The following is an 18,105-nucleotide window of genomic DNA, read 5'->3' on the forward strand; positions in this document are numbered from 1 at the left end:
CAACTTGCATTGAGAGCACAGGGCTGGAGCCCCCAGGCAAGGCTCAAACAGAGGCAAGCACAGGATTTGCTCTTCTCAGTTCAGCTCATTTAGCTGATGCAAGAAAGCACCGCTGACACTCCTTTCCCCTTTGCAACAAAGCCCTTCAATAATGTTGGTGATCCAAACTGTAGCCCTCTTCTGTGAGCCAGAGCATTTATTTCTGTGGCTTGTTTGCTGCTGTGATACACAGCTGATACTCTTTCCCCACTCGTTTTTTAATGATGGTGATGTTTTGTGAGACAGAGTGAATCTCTTCTCTTCTGGTACTCACCCATAGCTGCACATACACCAAAGGGAAGAAAGGAGACTGCTCTGCAACGGGCAATGTACAGGCTCTGTTTTATATATACATCCTCCCCATGCCTTCCTCCTACTTACCTCCCCACACTTCCTCCAGCCAGCGCTCACCAGCTTCCCAGAGAAGGAAGGATAAGAAGCAACAACTCCCTCACAACACTGCTCCTCTAGATACAGCAGCTTTGTCTCAAAGACAACAAATTTGCTGAGACCATACAGAAAAGCCTGTGGCAGAGTGGCAGCTGACCCACTAGCTCTCCTAAATCCATGCCAAAGCCTGGTCTCCTCTCTTTCATACAAACTGGTTAACTGCTCCTGCCCTCCAAAAAATACAAAGTAAGAGACAGTGTGGCAAGGTGCCCACTATCCAGCACTGGGAGAAGGGAGATGTACTCACTCTGGGAGTCCAAAGATTTCTGACATGTCCACACAAGTTATTTCTAGGAGTAAAGGTGGGGAAAAAAGGAGTCCAGCCTTCCAGGCCTGCCTCCAACAGCAGTTCTTAGCCTACCAAACAGCTTCAGGTAGCTCCTGACAGGCCTGCCTTCATGCTGCCCACAGCCCAGGAGAGAACTATGAAGATTATTTCTTAAATAACCTCAATTTCCTTTCAAAAGACAGAAAATTAAGAAGCTGCTCTGTGGGTCAGAACCCCCACAACAGCTTTACACAATGCAATCTACCAAGAAGAGATTCTCTGGATTCCACAGAAGGCCTCAATCAACTGGGAGCTGGGAGCTTAAAGGAAAAAAAAAATTACATATTAAGCTGGTATTTAAGTAAAGCTTCAACCACAGAAGAAATCTAGCCTACAAAGCCCTTGTCCAGCAATTTCATTTCTAGAACATGAGAAAAAGAAACAACTTAAAACCAGCTGGAAAAACTACACACCTCAAGCATCATACAGACAACAAGCAAGTGACCTTGCTGGATGTACACAGTGCTGCCCAGGGCTGAGATGTTGTAGGAGGCTCACAACTGCGGACCACAAATCTTCCAAAGCAAAAGAATCCCAAGTCCATAGTGACCTTTGGTCAACATCAGTATCAGGACTACGTATGGATGAGCCAACCAATGGTTCTCTAGCAGAGATGGGAGAAGAAGCTTTCAGGGTTTGTGCAGAGAACAGCGGGTTCCCTCAAAAGTCACTCTAGACCCACAGAAACAAGGAAACATGTTACAGCCCACTGGATGTTCAGCAGAGTCGCAACCTTCAGACCATCCATGGAGCAAAGGGACTCCCAGGCACTCTGCTACCGTGCCACCTACTGAGAGAGGAAGCAGCCTGCAGGGTACGTACCTGGGAATAAAGGAGAAACAACGGGGTGCATTTTGCCATTGGTTCTGCCATGCTTTATTGGCCTGCCAGGTTTATGGAACGTTTGACTTTTCATAGCAATGGTATAGGGACAGACATAATATTGCAGCTGTACAACACATGATGACAAGGATTCCACAGCAAGAACAGCATGTATGCAAGCATTTTGGATGGGACAGAAAATACAAGCATTTTCTGGTTTATCGGTGAAATACAAACACATCTTCAGTGTAATCAAAGTTCCCAGACATTCTTCACAATGAGCAGATACGAAATTTGCTCATCCAGGGCAAGACATCTATCAAATTGCAGCACACAAGGATAACTCCATAGCCAGATGGGTGCAAAATGGAACACCCCAAAGCAGTTTGCACGCAGGCAGAAATAGCCACATGTCGCTACGTGTGACCGAGCCACCAGGGCAAAGGAGTGCCCCATGCCACGAGGCCAGGTCTGCCCACCTAGGCAAGGCCAGAAGCTCTTACAAAGAGCAAGGCACTGAGCTGTGCACTGAGAAGTGCAAAGGAGCAGCAGCTGGCTTGCTGCCAGCCACACGCAACCCAACTCCTCCTTCCAATCATTTCAGTCTTTGCTATGAAAGAATCACTGTTTGTCACAACTTCATTTCACAGAAATAACACAACCCTTCCCAACATTAACAGAGGATGCTAAGGCCTCAGTTTTCCTTTTAGCTTGTGAAAGCACTGATACTGTCTGCCAGACATCACGTTACCCACTAGGGATACACAGCAGAAGGCTGGACTCTCCTCTTTGCTGCTGTAGGAAGGATTGCTATTTCCTCTCCCTCTTACAGCAGGACAGTATGAACAGCAGATCTTCTGCAGGTACGTGGCAACAGTACATTTCCTAAAGACTGAAATACGAACAGCCAACGAGATGTCCTAGCTGACAAAGGAAAAAAACTTATTCCAGTGGAGGCCTCGTCTGCCAAACATTATGCTGTCAGATTAGCAAAGGTAGTAGCAGGAGCTCAGCCTGCTGCTTGATCCCTAGTACCAGCACAGGAAAGAGAAGGGAGAAAGTGGCTCCTCTATACCACAGCTCTCTGCAAGGCCCTCTCGTAGGTCCACCTGCAGCAGACGTTTCAGAGCAGCCATGAGTGGGTTCTAGTGGGGAAAAGGAGAAGAGAGGAGAAGCAGACAAACTTTGCACGCAGAGGCACATACCTGAGACACGGTCTCCATGGGACACCCACCCACCCAAAAGGAACCCAAATGCTGAATGATGCACATGGAAAGAGGAGAATGCACTGTTTTCTTTGCCTGCTTCCACTGGGCTCTGTTAGAGAGTGACTGTGTTTATATTTTTCCAAGAGGGAGCTCTAGCGTATGTGCATGCACAAACGCACACATACAGCAGCTTCAAAAAAGAAAAAAAAACATCTTTCTGTTTTCAGAAACACAGCCACACAAGCACATGCACACATACCTCATCTTTATCCATAACAATTATGGAAGCTATTTCCTACAGCCACTTCTCTGCTTGACGATGGAATTCCAGCCTCTCTCCAGCAGGTTCTCCTCTATAGGTTATTTTGTCTCCTTTTTGGGCACCTTCCCTGCACTTCCTTTTGTGTTCCCTTACAAACCAGCTATAGAAGGTCTGTCCCAGCCTACTGCTGTCTGTCATCACTGCAGGACAGCTAATTCCAGATCTGCAAGGGGAGCATGGTGGCAGAGCCAGGAAAGGCAGGTGGTAGCAGGGATGGGTCCAAGACAGGTACAGAGCAGCCTTAACAGTGACTTTTGTGAACAAAAACACTTTTTCATGAAAAAATAATAAGAACTGAAAAAAAAGATCACATATCTGTACTTGCCTTGGAAGCTAGGAAAGGCCAAAAATGGTACTGACTGTCCTGGATGCTCTCCAAGGGCCCTTATTGTACAGGGGCCCACTGCTTTCCCTTAGCCCTATGAACCATGCCTCACTGCTGCACCCTCCCTACAGGAAGAAGGAGCTGCCCCCAAGGAATATCTGAAAACATCTTCTACAAGCTCAAGGGGTCAGAGAAACTCTCAAACTCTCCCATGTCCCGCCACCCCAACTCAGCTGACAGCACATCTGGGAACTCATCTTCCTCACCAACCAGCTGTCAGGACTTGTGCAGCTTTGCTCCCTGCCTTGCAGGTACCCAATATTGGCTAAAGAGCACAAGCCCAGCACGTGCAGCAGGCAGTACCCCCCTGCAGTCCTGCACACAGCTGCATTGCAGTCCCAAACTAACACGCCTTGGGTTACAGCCAGGCAACTGGCAAGGACAACCAGCAGAGCTTGTCTCTGGCACGGGCAGAGAGGTGCCACAAAGTCTGTTTTAAGCACCACACCAGGCCTCGTGAGGTCAGGTCATTGTCCCCCGTGGATGTGAGATGCCCCCAAGTGGTGACAGCAACAGCAGCAGATGAAAGGAGGGTGGTTGGGAATTAGAATTTTCTTTCTTAGACTAACCGGCTTCTTGGCTTCAAAAGTGTCACGCTCGTCTCGAAGTTTCTTGTTCATCTCTCTGCTCCAAAGAAAGACAAAGGAGACAAAAAACAAAGCCCTCATTGAAAATGGGATAAAGACCAACATTTGAAAGCTAGATGGAAAGGCAGCTAGAGGCACAAATGAAGATATTCAGTAATGTTGGTTATGCTGAGATTTCCATGTATCCCAGTTCAGTTAACAGGCAGCAGGGAAGACTAAATCCCTCCCCTGGAGGAATTATCCAGTAAAATAGCACAGCCTGTACCCTGCTGGAGCCAACCAAATTGCACAACTCTATCTGGGCCTAGAAAAATAAGCAGTGTGTGAGTACTGCTTGAATGCACTCCCATAGCACTGACACCACAGCACTGCCAATGAAGCAGGTAACGAACTTCACTAAAAAGGCCAACTCTCCACTTCTACCCCCAAACTGACCACTGACCACACTGGCTATTCAGATGGCTTCCAGCAAGAAGCAGGATCTCGTCCAAGTCTGTTCCTTGTGTGCCCAAGGATTTGACATCTGCCCCAATGCTGTTCCTACCTGAGGAGCTCCAGCTGCCGAAGGAGGCTTTGTTTCTCTTTCTGCATGTTTTTGGAGACTCTGAACACATCCCTAGGTGAAGAGGAAATAAATCAATGGGAGACAAAATGCAAAGATCCCTTTCTCAGGAACACCTGCAATATTCACAAAGCTGAAGGTCTGCCAGGAGGACTCAGAGAAAGGAGCACTGCCATGGGAGCGGGGATGCCTGAGTTTTACCCCAGCTCTCCTGCTCTCCTCTGGCATGAGGGCAGAGAATCCACTTTCCACTTTCACATGTCCGTTTCCTCAGCTGCTAGAGATGGGAAGGATGCTCACTGTCATCCGGAACTGAAACATCCCCATGTTGCAGCAATGTATTACTAGATTAAGCTCATAAACAGGTACACAAGTGATTAGCATAGAATTTGTAGGAACTTTACAGAGGCAATGATGAACTGGAAATTAGGAGGAGGAGAACTCTCTGGGCTGAGAAACACCTGTAATTTTTACAGTAATTTTAAAGCCAACTATCAATGAACATACTCATTTCTCACTACAGGCAGATGAGAGGTAGCAGTAACACTGCCTGTTTATACCCACAACACCACTGCAATGTTACTTCTCTTCCTCAAGAGGAGACAGGAAGTTGTCTGATAAGACCACAGCTTCTAATTAGAGAATCTTATTCTTTAACTACTTGCACACCTGTCCTTCTCTGCCTGGGCTCCTGCTCTGACAGCCCACACAGCTGCTTCCCTTTCCATTCCCACCTGTCCTTCTGCTCTTGCTCATTCTGGGCCTCTTTCTGCAGCTTCTGCAGTTGTCCTTTGACAGCCTCTAGCTCCCATTTGCTTTTCTCCAGTTCCTCCAGTAAGCTTTCATTCAGGTGCCGGAGCCTTTCATTCTGCACACGAGTCTCCAGCTGCTCTGAGTTCAGAGATTGTAGCTGATGTTCCAGCTGCAAAGGGAGAGGAGGAGTTAAATAGAGAGAGAAAGGGTTCTGTGCTACAATCGTGACTATAAAAACAGGCTGAAAGAAGGGAGGAAAACACAGCTTAGGTCTACAAGACCACCAAAGGTGTCAAGAAGGTGAACTGGAAGCAATTATTTCTCATCAGTGCTAGCACCAAGGAGCAAGCAATGCTGTTAATCAGGCTGAGGAAGTGCTTCAGGCAGCGTAGAAATCTGAGTGCAGATGAAGGTCATAGGAGGATGGGAAAAATTTGGGTGGAAGCAGGGCTATGTCTGTTGGGAGTTATTAAGCACAGATGTTACAATGCATCCTCAGGTTTAGGGACTTCCTGAGCCCATGGCAGCTGAAAAAGGGATGCATCAAGGTGTTGGGGCATGTCACACTACCCATATACAGAAAATTAAGTGACCTGGTGATCTTCACTCGTGTTGGGGACAGAACTTCGGTCTAGAGGGGTTGTTTAAATGCTGCTGGGGCACAGCTCCCCACAAGACACCAGCACAAATAACAAGTCTAACTCCAAAAGTTTGAAGTCTGCTCCCTGTACTCAGCTAGCAACGTGATCATTTGCAAATGTCTGGCATAGGCTGGGAAAGAGACAAAGACAGATGCATCAGTCAAATTCACTTGTCTCAGACAAGTAGGGCGTCACTGGAAGGACCATACTGATATTTCAGTATCCAGTCAACCACATTTGCTAACCAAGGCCCTCTGCTGAATTTGGTGCTACAAAGAAATGGCAGTACACACAATCTGAACTCAGTTTCCACAGTCACTTGAGCTGAATGTACTGTTTGTTCCCAGAAGTTCTGCACATACAAGCATGTTTAGCCCTTTAAATACCATGTGTGACAACTTCTTAAGTGCACAGAGAGAATGTTAGGTGAGGGCACAGGGAGAACAGATCTCACCGAGGGGCAGGTACCCCTGTGAAAACCAAGCATGTTTTAAGCACACCTTTTCTGCTCCTTCAAGTAGACTCTTAAAGGGAAAGTAAAAGAAACATGCTGTGACACAGGGTGAAGTGCTTTTCTCTTTCCTGCCCTGCCCTCTGCAAAAACACGTGTACAAGTCATGAATAGAGCTCACCTTTCTCAGGTTCCTTGAAACACAAGCCCTACATTTCTTCCCACTACAACTACAAGTACATGTCATGCTAGGCTCTGACTTAAGAATTCCAGTCCTTTGGGCATCATGGAAAATTTTAGCACAACCACATACGCTGAGCAGTCAAGTTCAGAGTAAGAAACAGTAACACCAGCCCACAGCCTCTAGATCTTTCATTAAGCCAGAGGATGGGATTTAGTAAAGCATGTGCCCCTCCCCGAGAATTCTCAAAATCACAAAGATTTTGGTTTTATGTTGTCTGTACACTGACACTGCAGAGTAGCACAATCACAATACTGGACTTCCACCACAAGAGGGACCAAGTTGCCCGTGTAACTTGGTACAAGCCTCCAAGATAAAGACATCAGAAAAGCTCAGCTGACTAAGAGTGTCCATACAGTCTCATACACTGCCCTGACCCACAGCAAGAAGAGATGCTAATTAGGAAGAGCATGCCTAGATAGCCACTATGGTCTACACCCCCAGCATCGATAGTTCTCGGACTAGAGATGATAGAATCTATATCTCTGACTTTTCTCCCTTTCAGTATGTTTATGAGCCTGTTGTCCATTAGTTTGTCCAATCTGTTTTTAAAGTGCTGATTCACAACCTCCTGTGGCAAAATTTCTAGCTCATTAATCCACAGAAGTACAATCTTTGAGACCAGCCTTCTGCTTGTCTTGTTGAGTGTCCTTCACCTGTGTTGTTGCAGGATTTGAGGAATAACAGTTGCACGTGGAACTTATCCACAACCATCCTCTATCTGTAAAGCTCTGTTATAACTTCCCTCAGTCTCCTCCACTCCAAAATTAGGGTTAGGCTTTCCTATTTTCTCTTCCTAAAGCAAATGCACTATTTCCTTAATTATATCAGCAATCTGAGCCTTTATTTCTCACATTGGAGTTAGAGGAGACCATAACTGTGCAAACCAAATGAGAAAACGACACCCTCTGTCTTATTCTCATTACCATTCCTCGTGGCATCTGAAGTTTTATCAGCTTTTCCAGCTGCTGTACAACGAGCTGTTGAGTTCAGAGAACTTCTGTTTCATCCTCATCACAGCTAGCTATCCAACTTGGACATCTCCAGTCACCAGAACCTTCCAGGTAACTCCCACGACTTGCTTCTGCAGCAGACACATTCCAGTTTTCCAGAGAAGAAGGGAAAGACATCCAAACTGGACTACCATGTACAGATGCGCATGCCAGGGACCGACAAGCCAATGGAAAATTTCTGCTTTGATCTTTTTATTGATTGATTAATCAATATGTCATTAGGTACTGAAATGTAAGTATGCAGTACATGCAGCTCAAAGCTACAGAGAACTGTTCCCTCTGGTTATTTTGGAGCAGCCAGAAAAAAACTCTTTGTCTCTTGCATATCTATACACAGCTCTCCTACACACCACACACGGAACCAAATTCACAACTTCCAAATCTTTACTTCATTTTCCTTGTCAAATTAAGGTATTGTTCAAGAGAAACCAAAGCAGATGAGAAAACAAGGGGACATTGCCATTGCAGACAAACTAATCCACTTCAACACCTTCAGAGATGGGCAAAATTAGGCTGGCTAATACTGGCAGCGGATGAAAACCACCCCCAGCCAGAAAAGGTCCTTATAGAAATACAGTAGAAGAAGGCACACTTCAGAAAGGCTTTGGGCTCTTTTACCTTCTTTTGACGATAGAGGATTTTCTCCAGCTCTTGCTCTTTGCTGCGCAGTTCCTTTTGGAGCAGGTTGCTCCTGTTGTGTCTCAGTGCTTCCTGCAAAGATGGAGACACACAGCTATGGACACAGCACCCAGCACAATTAAGAGCTGCTCCTTAACCAGATGAGCCACCCTTCCTGCTTCAGACCACAGAAAGTTTGACTTCGGCCAAAAGAGATGAGGTACCTGGCAGATTAGCCTCTCCCTTTCTGCTTTGATCTGTTGCTCCATTTCTTCATAAAGGCACCTGACTTCCCGGTCATGGTCCGTCTCCTTTCTATGAAAGAAAAGGTGCACACATATCACAAGAGAGAAAGAGAATGCAGAAAGAAAACAGGAGAGGAGGGTCTAAAGAGAGCACTGCTAAGAGCTGTGTGGCATTGCCAGAAAGTTACTTCAATAGGTTTTTTCACCAGATCAAATGTTATGGGCGTATGCTGCTACAAAACAAACCTCTGGCAATCAGGTCAAGAAAAACAGTCATTCCACTACAGCAAGAAAAATCTCAGTGTCCTGTAATCCAGCCTCTCCTGATACTTGAGGCAGAACATAACACTTGCAATTTCATCCAAATATCAGCTGTTTCCAGACAGTAAATAGCAACGATGCTCTCCTTACCGCTTCAATGCCTGCTCCATAGACTCCTTTTCATGATTCACCTCCCTGATGTACGATGAAACACGCAGCAGAAACTCCTCAAAATTGGCTAAGAGCTCTGGACGCTCCTTTCGTAGCCGTGCCCAAAGATCTCGAACCTCACTAGGACTGGAGCAAGCATACAGGAGAGAAAGAAAGCAAATGAGTTTGTGTCACCTTCTGGATTGTTACTCTAATTCCAGCATGCACTCAGGGAGGGCAGACTGCCCTTGTAATGGAGGAGGTGACAGGACACCACACAGCAAAGAGGTTAAAATAAACTGTGAGGTTAAAATGGAGGAGGTCATCTGAAAGACAAAAAGAGTCACCTACGAAGCAAATCTGGAACAATTATTTTCCAAGTATTCAGTAATAATACATTTGGTGTCTAAACTAAGATTGGAAGAGATGAACATTCAGGAAACTCCCACAGCCCAGGGATTTTGGCACACATCACACAGGCGTCACTCTCACACCATGGTAGTACAAGTGGATGCTACTGCCATTCTCTGTCTGTTCATCTAGCAAGTTTGGAAACTAAGTCACAAACTAAGGGAGCAAATTTTTCATGGTGTTACATTATGGATAATGTAACAGTCAAGATCAGATTCAGTAGCAAAACAGTGAAGATCAGATTCCTCCTCCTCCTCTCATTAGCTTCTGTTTCCTGTTAATTCTTCGTAACAGCTGCCTCAGGACAAAGGCATGACAGCAACCTCTGAACTCATTGTATAGAACTGCCAAAACCAGGATAAGACTTAACAAACTTAAAGACCAGATTCACAAATTGTTGTAAACAGCAGAGGCTACTTAGCCAAAACAATCGTATGGCTTTCACAGTGTCACTCCATCATTTGCATCATTAAGTTTTTCTTCCAAAGTTGTTTAGCATTAAAAGAAGCATGCAGGTGCTTTTCATCACAGTGCATGTGAGACAGCACAATCTGTTTTATGACAGATGCAGCTCTGCAAACAGCAAAGTTCTTGGCTCTCAGCTTCTGTCTCCAATCCTGATTGTTTCCAACCCCTGCTTGGAGCAGAGCTGCTCCCAGCAAACTGGTGCCAACTGCTGTACTATGAAGTCTGGAGAAAAAAAAACAACAACAAAAATACTGCCACCAACAAAACCCCATTGCCACACAGGCTGTTGGACCACCCCAGTTCCAACACATTTGCATCAGTAAGAAGCAACTATGGAAAATGCTTCACTTGGGAAGGCCCTAAAAAAACATCTGCAGCCTCGCAGCTGGATGACACCGAGTCTGTAGGTTCTACTGGGGCCACATATGAGGGTATTGATACCAAATTTCAAAGCTCTGGTGAGCATCTCCTGCTCATTTCAGCTTCTCACTGTTTTCAAGATCAGCTCAGTCCCACGCAATCCCTTGAGCACACATCTTTCATGCAGAACCTTAGATTAAGATTTTCCAAACATATGTGAACAGTCACAGGCCCTCTTGGAACAGACAGTACACACATCCTCCTCACCCTGTCTAACCCTCGCATGCTTCTTTTCATCTGTTGCATGCAGATGAGTTTCCACATCAATTGCTACATCTTACAGCTGTGGTATGAACTTATAGTTTGGGAAACAATTTGTGAAAAGCGTTGCACTGAAGGTAACATAACTGATGAGACAACCCAGACTTCGTTGTATGTGTTACCAAGCATACAAAAAAAGAAAAAAGGAAGAACTAAGCAGTACTTCAGGAGCAAGCAGCTCAGTTCACCTCCTGGATGTTTGCTGGTACTTTCAAGTTTTGGTACTGCAAGATCAAAACAAGGTAGAAGTAAGGCCACAAGACACCCCAACTTACTCTTCAAACACCTGGGCTGCTCCAAGCTGCTCCATCATGGAGCAGAATCGTTTCTCTTCATCGTCTGCTGGGTCCATGTCATCTGACCAACCTGACTCAAAGGTCTCCTCGTGACTGGAGCGATCTGTCCTTCTAGCCTCTTGACACAAGTCGATTCCTATTAACTTTCCTGAGGAAGGGAAGGAGGAGAAAAAAGTTAAACTGGATGTCACTTAAAAGGCTGCTATTCAAATTGCAGCCCAATGCAGCTCTGTGAGAAGCTGCCTGCTCTCTACTGTTGTAGAATACAGCTTCTAGTGAGTAAAGAGCCTCAGTTCTGACGTGCTGAGTGATGTCAGCGTCCAGTCTGCAATGCTGGGACTGAAACTGGCTTCCAGCCTGACAACAAGCTGTAACGGCTCTGCTCACATCGGAGCTAAAATAACATATCACTCCCAGCCTTGGATCCTCTGCATGTGAAACGTGGCATTTGGTCATTCCACTCCTGTGGATCAATGCTATGAGGATTCAGTTGCCAACGATGCCACAAACCCCCTGTAAGATTGCAAGCCAGGCACTGAACAGCTCCATGCCTCAGTTTCTCAGTTCACAAAAAAGCATCAGGAAGATCACTACCCTTCCTTTCCCGGATGCTACATCTGCTTCGATTTACGTGCTACAGGACAGACTGCCTCTTGCTGGGACTGCGGAGTGTCTGAACAAAACAAGCTTATCCTCTGCACAGCCCTCCAGCCCCATCCCACGGACATACGAGTTCCAGCTTTCCAAATTCTGTTTCGTGCCGCAACAGTAATGCCATGAGAATTCATGCTATGCAAGGCATGGGATGGATACTGTTGTTAGGAACAATTTCTTAAAAGAAACAAATCAAGGAATTCTGCCCAAAGCACAGGCCCCATCCTGTACACTGAGGTCAGACCTTCACTAGCAGCTACCTTCCCATTCCAAAACACATATATCTCTGGAACCAAGCAGAAGTGACATCCCAGCCACAAGGCCAGCAGCCGAAAATGTTCAGAGCTGCTCTAAGAGAAAAATATTCAAAATCTGTGTATCTCACATCACTCAAGTCTACTGTTTCTTGCCTCCAAATGTCTTCAAGTCCTTTCCATTAACTACATGCAATACTGTAAAAAATGCTAAGGTTTTGATGCAAGCTTCTTTTTCCTTTCTGTCATCCTTTCATGCTCAGACAGTGTTCAACACACGGCAGTTCGCCTCACTGCTCCTCTTCCTCCCAGGTGATTATAACCCCCCTGCATCCTTGGCATCTGGTAGAAACCTGCAAAGCACAGGCCCATTCCAATTCAGCATAAAACATGAGATTTATCTCCATACTGGAAGTAATGCGGATGGATGCAGAACAACAGCTTCATTTCCACTCTTAAAATGTGTGCTATAAAAAACCTACAGTGTGGTCACCCAGGACCAACTCCAGCTTAAAACCTTGAGAAGTTAATTAAGGAGATGGGCTTAGATGGGGCACTTGGGATGTCTACTTTAAATAAAGAGTCATTATCTCTTATAATCTGCCTCCTACAGCTCAGAAAATTGGGGTAGAGAATGATGCTAAGATTGTTTTGACACTCTGGAAGGATCTTAGATTGCTTTAAATCAAACATTTAAAATTACTGCTCTTTTTGTCAGTTGTGGAGAAGCCTCCTGTAAGCTGTCAGGGGCCATGCAATGAGCCCTCTCAAGAAGCAGAGCTGACAGCAGCACAGTTCCCAGCTTGAGCTCCTTCTCTTCATCTCCCCCCGCGAACTCTGACAAGGCGACGTAGTATGCAATCTCCACTATGAGAGTTTGTCCTTCCTCTATCTCAGTCCTTACCTAGTCCCATGCTGAACTCCACAGGTGTCAAGTACCCATTATTGTTCTGTTCCAAGCTGTCAAAAACAGTCTCCAGCTGCTCAAGCGTTAGGGGGAGCTCACTCTGAAGCCTCTGCAGACAAAAAAGAACGAACATGATGGAAGCATGACTCAAAGTCTTTCCTGTGACTGCTGCCTCGGCTGTTTCCAGCTTTGGCCTATGGTGCTGTGCCCTTTCAGCACTGCCTCTTGGTTAGGATGAGACAGTATGACAGTACACTCTGTTTGAGTCCACTGGTAAGGTTTTCAGTTAACAAATGATTCAACCAGGAATGCAGAGAGAGAACTTCTGTCTGTCTGCTGGGACTGCATCATTATTCTCACTACCGTTAAGGAACAGAGATTTGCCTTTGGATTACGTGTGTGGAGCACCTAGTGTGAAAGTTTTCCCAAAGAAATTTCCAAATAACTTGAAGTACAGGAAAAAAACCCATCGCTGTCTATTAAAAACATAGATTTAGTTAAAGCTTAATAAATATTTATTAACATAGGTATACAAAATTAGGCATCACACAACACAAAATGAAGTGAGTCAGCAACTAAGCCAGCACTTGTTTACTCAACAAGACCTGCCAAATATTAACTACAGATGGAGAAAGAGATGGGAAAAGAGAAAAACACTACACATGTAATCTTCCTGACAAATCACTAAAGCAAAAAGAACAAAGGAAAAGACTCTGTTAACAAACAAAAATTAAAAAAAAAAAACACATTATGCCAGTGCAAAGTCATAGTTCAGGTCTAACATATGTTCTTTGAGACAAGACCTCAGCTATGACTGAGACAAAAAGAAGTTACACAGCCTTTTTTTGAAGACTGAGACTTCTTGTTGCTGTTTATAGTTGTGTTATTTTGTTTTTAAAATAAACAAAAGATTTTTCTCCCCCAGATTTCCCATCCATTGCATGGATTACAACGTTTGTACAAATTGTTGCTTTTTTATCTATTTATTTATTTATGCATTCCTTGAAAATTTGGATTTGCAGTCCCACTTGTCCCAGGAACTCCCAAGAGGCCCAAGGCCCTTTCTGGATCAGCTGGTTGGGCAGAGTCCAGCTCCCTAAATTCTGAATCAGACAGGTGTGTGTGCATTCACCTTGCCAAAGGGTAAAACGTGCCACATTCTCCTCTTTCCTGCCACTCATGAATTCACAGCTCTTCTCTCACCTGCATGTCCACCTTGGTGATAAAGCCCTTCTCGTCCTTGTCACAGAGCTGGAAGAGTTCCCTCGCCTTTTCAAGCATCTCCACCTGCACGTCCTCCAGTTCACTCATTTGGCTGGAAGGAGAAGCACCAGAAGCCACTTCATCTTCCTCGTCCCCCTCCTCTTCTGCTTCCCAGTGGACGCATCCCACGAGAGAGCTCCTCTGGTTCTCCATCTTTTCAATGCCCTTCGCCCCAGGGCAGGGGAAAATGGAAGAGCTGTGGGGCAGGAAAGAGAGAAACCACAGTCAAACACGACCCTCTGCTTCTGACCCACACACCATCTAGTTACACACCATGCTGGTCTGAAAGAACCAGATGTGCACCGCAACTGCAGGGCAGGACAAAGGCAGTGAGGAGGATCTGTGCCTGAGATGGAGGAAAGAGGAACAGGAATGCCTCTCTCAGCCCTCTCCCGCCCAGACCTACAGCTGACCATCCACTTCTGATGTTTTCCTGTGAACACTTCCCAAATACTAATTCCATCCTCTTTCATGTTATTACAGCACACGCACAAAAGGTCAGAACATTCCTACACTGGGATATAAGATGGGGAAAAAACTAATACGCTGGGCACTCCTGCCCCTTTTGCCTCTGCTTTGAGAGCTCAAAAGCTGCCAAGCAGAATTTTAATCTGAAACGTTCACATTTGTAGGAAGGAAACCACACAATTACAGAGACATTTCAGATGCCAAAGAAAATAATTCCCATTATTTACAAGTACCCAACAGAAAAGGGCTAAGCACCCCTCTAATAAGCACAATCCTGGGGCTGAAAAGATGCACACAGCACATCCCTACCCCAAATCGCCTTCTGACTTACTGCTCCCACTTAACACGCTCCAGACAGCTTTTCTTCAGCACCAGCACCACATTTCTAAGACTTGCTGCACTGCTTTGAGCTTCTCCTCCTGCAGATCCTTGCTCTGCATTGCAGGGCAGGAGTGAGCTGTGCAAGCAGGCTGCGAGCAGATTTAAACACAGCACTAGCCAAGAGAGCTTGGCTCTTTTTGTTTTTGAAATCACCAAGAAATTAAAAGCCATGTGCAGATGCCATGATAACAAGCAACTTAATTCTGTTTGTACTCTTAGTACGCTGGGATGATAAAGAACACGACGGCCTGGTAGAATGTCACATGCAAGAACTGCATGAAACTAATACAAAAGGAGAAGTTGATTATATGCCATGCTATGTGACTCCATTCATTACTGCTGGTCTGTGAGCCAGAAGGTTGTTCTGCTTCAAAGAACCAGCAGAATGCTTCACTCCCCCTTTCAAATGGGTAATTTTGCACGGCATCCATTTAGTGTCACTTGAAAACATATTTGTTTGAAACTCTGCAGATTTCCTGTAAGTTGGTGCTATTATATGTTCCTAGTCAAGCAGTCACCCCTAGAAAGCAACAGACACAGAGCTGGGCCCATGCTTTGGGGAATACTGTAAGGGAAAGATGGAAGAAAGAATGAAAAGTGAGGTGGTGGTGGGTAGGGGTCTTTCACTCTTTCTTCAAATAAACCCTTCTACTTAAGCTTCCTTGTATTATTAGGCCAACAGAACAAAAGGTGGAGGCTAAAGCCTGATTCTACTCACTTAGTGGGCAGCCATATTGCTGCCAATGGCAAATCTGTACATTTTAGAAGCCAGAAAGAAACAGAAAGAACCTCAGCTTCCTCCTCATACTCAAGTAAAAGTTGTAAAGTTAGATCTGAAAGAAAATTAAAAAAGAGATCCAAATATCCTTATCTTTTATTACAGGTGATGATGGTGAGTCAGATAGCCACACCAGTGAACTGTATTTATTGGCTGTCACACGTCACCTTGCTGAACCCTTCTGACAGACCCATTTCTTCCACAAGTACACTCAAAGCAAGAGCTGTGACAAGAATGGGGACAAAGAAAAAAAAGGAACAGAATGTGAACAAGCACAAAAAAAGAGATACATTTTCTAAAACTTCTCTCTAGATATCTAAGAGGGGCTGATGTCTCCCAGAAGTAAAGATCTTACTTCTTTGCTATGAGCTTCATCAACTTGTATTTCAAAAGCCAGAGCAACCCACACAGATGACGACTCTCATCTCTGCTGCAGCAATCAAAAGGTTGTACAAGGAGGATGTTCTGTTCTCTTCAGAATCATCTGCAAGCTGAAATTGGAAACATGATATCCCTACTTCTAGCACCTCCCTACTTTATCAAAAGCCCAACAGAATCGTAGCTTCCAAACATTAGCAATGGCAAAAACCTCTTAATTAGGAGAGCTGGGAGCATGACATGGACAAGAGTCTGAAAGGATTTGACTCGCTCTTGTAAGAGACCAACCCCATTAATTCAACATTCAGAGCACAGAGTCTCCTGTTCAAGCTGCTCCGAGAGGCCTGAAACCAGATGTGGCTCTCAGTGGCGAGATGGCACTCGTAGAGGAACAAAGTTGCAAATACGAGACAGCCTCAGCAAGCAAAACACCTGGCAGCTCTCTGATGGGCTTCTCCGCCAGGGTCTCCAGTTGTTCATCTCCATCCCCGTTTGTAAAGGCATCGCACAGTAGAAATGCCGACGAGAGGCGTGAAGCAGATCTCAGTTTGACCTGCCCCAGTTACAGTTAGTTGCTGCAAACTGCTGGGGAGCAGCTCTATCAGCAAGATGCAGAGTATCGCTGAAGGATAACACTGAAGGAGACAAAAGAGACAGATAGGTACAGGCATCTAATGCTTTTGGTCAACCAAACCTGCCATGTTCCACAGGGAGAAGTAATCAAAGTCACCTCCTAGTGACAAAGACCTGTCAGAACTCATTTCTCCACCTCTCACCTCGCAGAACTCATTTCTCCAGGTCTCATCTGGCAGGCAAGACAGCCGATGAGACAACACCAGTTAGGCATTCCCACATTTAGCTTAGGATCAGGGCAGTCTCTATCTTTTAGGCTATTAATTCCCATCACCACAACATCTGCACTGGGTCACAAGAAAGCCCATCCAGCCCAGACTAACAACTCTTTTCCAGGGTCTGGGAGATCTACTAAAAGATGGAAGTGTTTGAGACCCAAAAGCAGCAACGAGCTCCAATTGCCACCTCTGCACATCACATTCTGCAGCTCATCCTTCCCTCACAGTCAGCTCTGGTACTGCACAGTCCAGATTTGAGCAGATGTCAAGTGTGCAAAAAACCTGACACAGAGCTCAAGAGAGAAAAGACAGTCCTTAGGATCTGTGGATTACAACAGCTACCTCCCGTCATGGTGTATGCTGGGGCCCAGCATGCAGAAATTCACTTGCACCTAGAAGACAACCTTCCTGGTGTGCAGAGTCTGCAAAGCAAACAAATCATCTTGGCCGAAGCACAGGAGGAACTTGACTGCTGGTAAGGATAAGGAACACCAGGTGCTTTCCACACAGAGGTAACTCAGACCAGTTTTATGTGCATATTTTAACTTCTCTAGGCATAAACTGTAGTTTGTCTTGTGCAAAGTGGGGCCAGAAAATCAGCTGGATCTGACAGGCCTTCAGATGGGAAATCGCAAGATGAATCTTAATCCTGACTCAATGTGCTATACAGCCCTGGGCAAGGCATGTCACCTGCCCATGCTGGCACTGTCAACCCTCCAATTTGAATCCAATTCTTGTAACAGCTAGCACTCTATTTTAAAATTCTATTCCTGGAGACTGATAATTACTTGTGAAACTCAGACGTCAGAACAGTTTCAAAACCTCATAGCTGAAGAAAAGAAACACCTGAACATAGAACTTGAAGTGTCCGTAATTTTCAGCAAACAGAAGAATGAAAACAAGGTGCAATTCCTGGAAAGTGGAAATACTGTTTGTAAGACAGTGTTACAAGGTCATGGTTGCCAATTTATTCTCTCTGAATTCTTATTAGTGTAGCAGCAGAGCTAAAAAAGTAAAGAAAAGTCATGACTCAAACACCACCAACAACCAAGCCCTTATCTGTGACCACAAGCACCGTGTGCACATGACAACTTTGGGGTTTTTCTCAACCTGATGAGAAAAGGAAAGTGGGAAGCACAGCCAAACTCTGCACAGCTGGTCCTCAGGTGACCTCAGTCCCAGGCAGGGCACTGTAAAGAGCTGAACACACAGCATTCCTAGCAGTCCTGCCAGAATGCA

At 45.3% G+C, this 18,105-nt stretch overlaps 1 protein-coding gene across 3 annotated transcripts in view; it reads right to left on the reverse strand.

Annotated features, from left to right (window-relative positions):
- The window catches only part of CRACR2B (calcium release activated channel regulator 2B), a 38,441-nt gene that overhangs the window by 11,795 nt on the left and 8,541 nt on the right, over positions 1-18,105 (reverse strand). For all 3 annotated transcript variants that reach the window (XM_019615428.2, XM_010711143.3, XM_019615429.2), the window contains exons 2-10: positions 13,951-14,206; positions 12,745-12,856; positions 10,912-11,080; positions 9,077-9,223; positions 8,645-8,735; positions 8,421-8,513; positions 5,438-5,625; positions 4,686-4,757; positions 4,124-4,178 (exon numbers count right to left, since the gene is read on the reverse strand). In XM_019615428.2, the coding sequence (XP_019470973.1) occupies positions 4,124-4,178; positions 4,686-4,757; positions 5,438-5,625; positions 8,421-8,513; positions 8,645-8,735; positions 9,077-9,223; positions 10,912-11,080; positions 12,745-12,856; positions 13,951-14,163 (1,140 nt within the window). In that variant the 5' untranslated portion in view covers positions 14,164-14,206. The remainder of the gene's footprint in view (positions 1-4,123; positions 4,179-4,685; positions 4,758-5,437; positions 5,626-8,420; positions 8,514-8,644; positions 8,736-9,076; positions 9,224-10,911; positions 11,081-12,744; positions 12,857-13,950; positions 14,207-18,105) is intronic.

This window comes from Meleagris gallopavo, chromosome 5 (assembly GCF_000146605.3).
Source record: "Meleagris gallopavo isolate NT-WF06-2002-E0010 breed Aviagen turkey brand Nicholas breeding stock chromosome 5, Turkey_5.1, whole genome shotgun sequence".
Taxonomy (NCBI): Eukaryota; Metazoa; Chordata; class Aves; order Galliformes; family Phasianidae; genus Meleagris; species Meleagris gallopavo.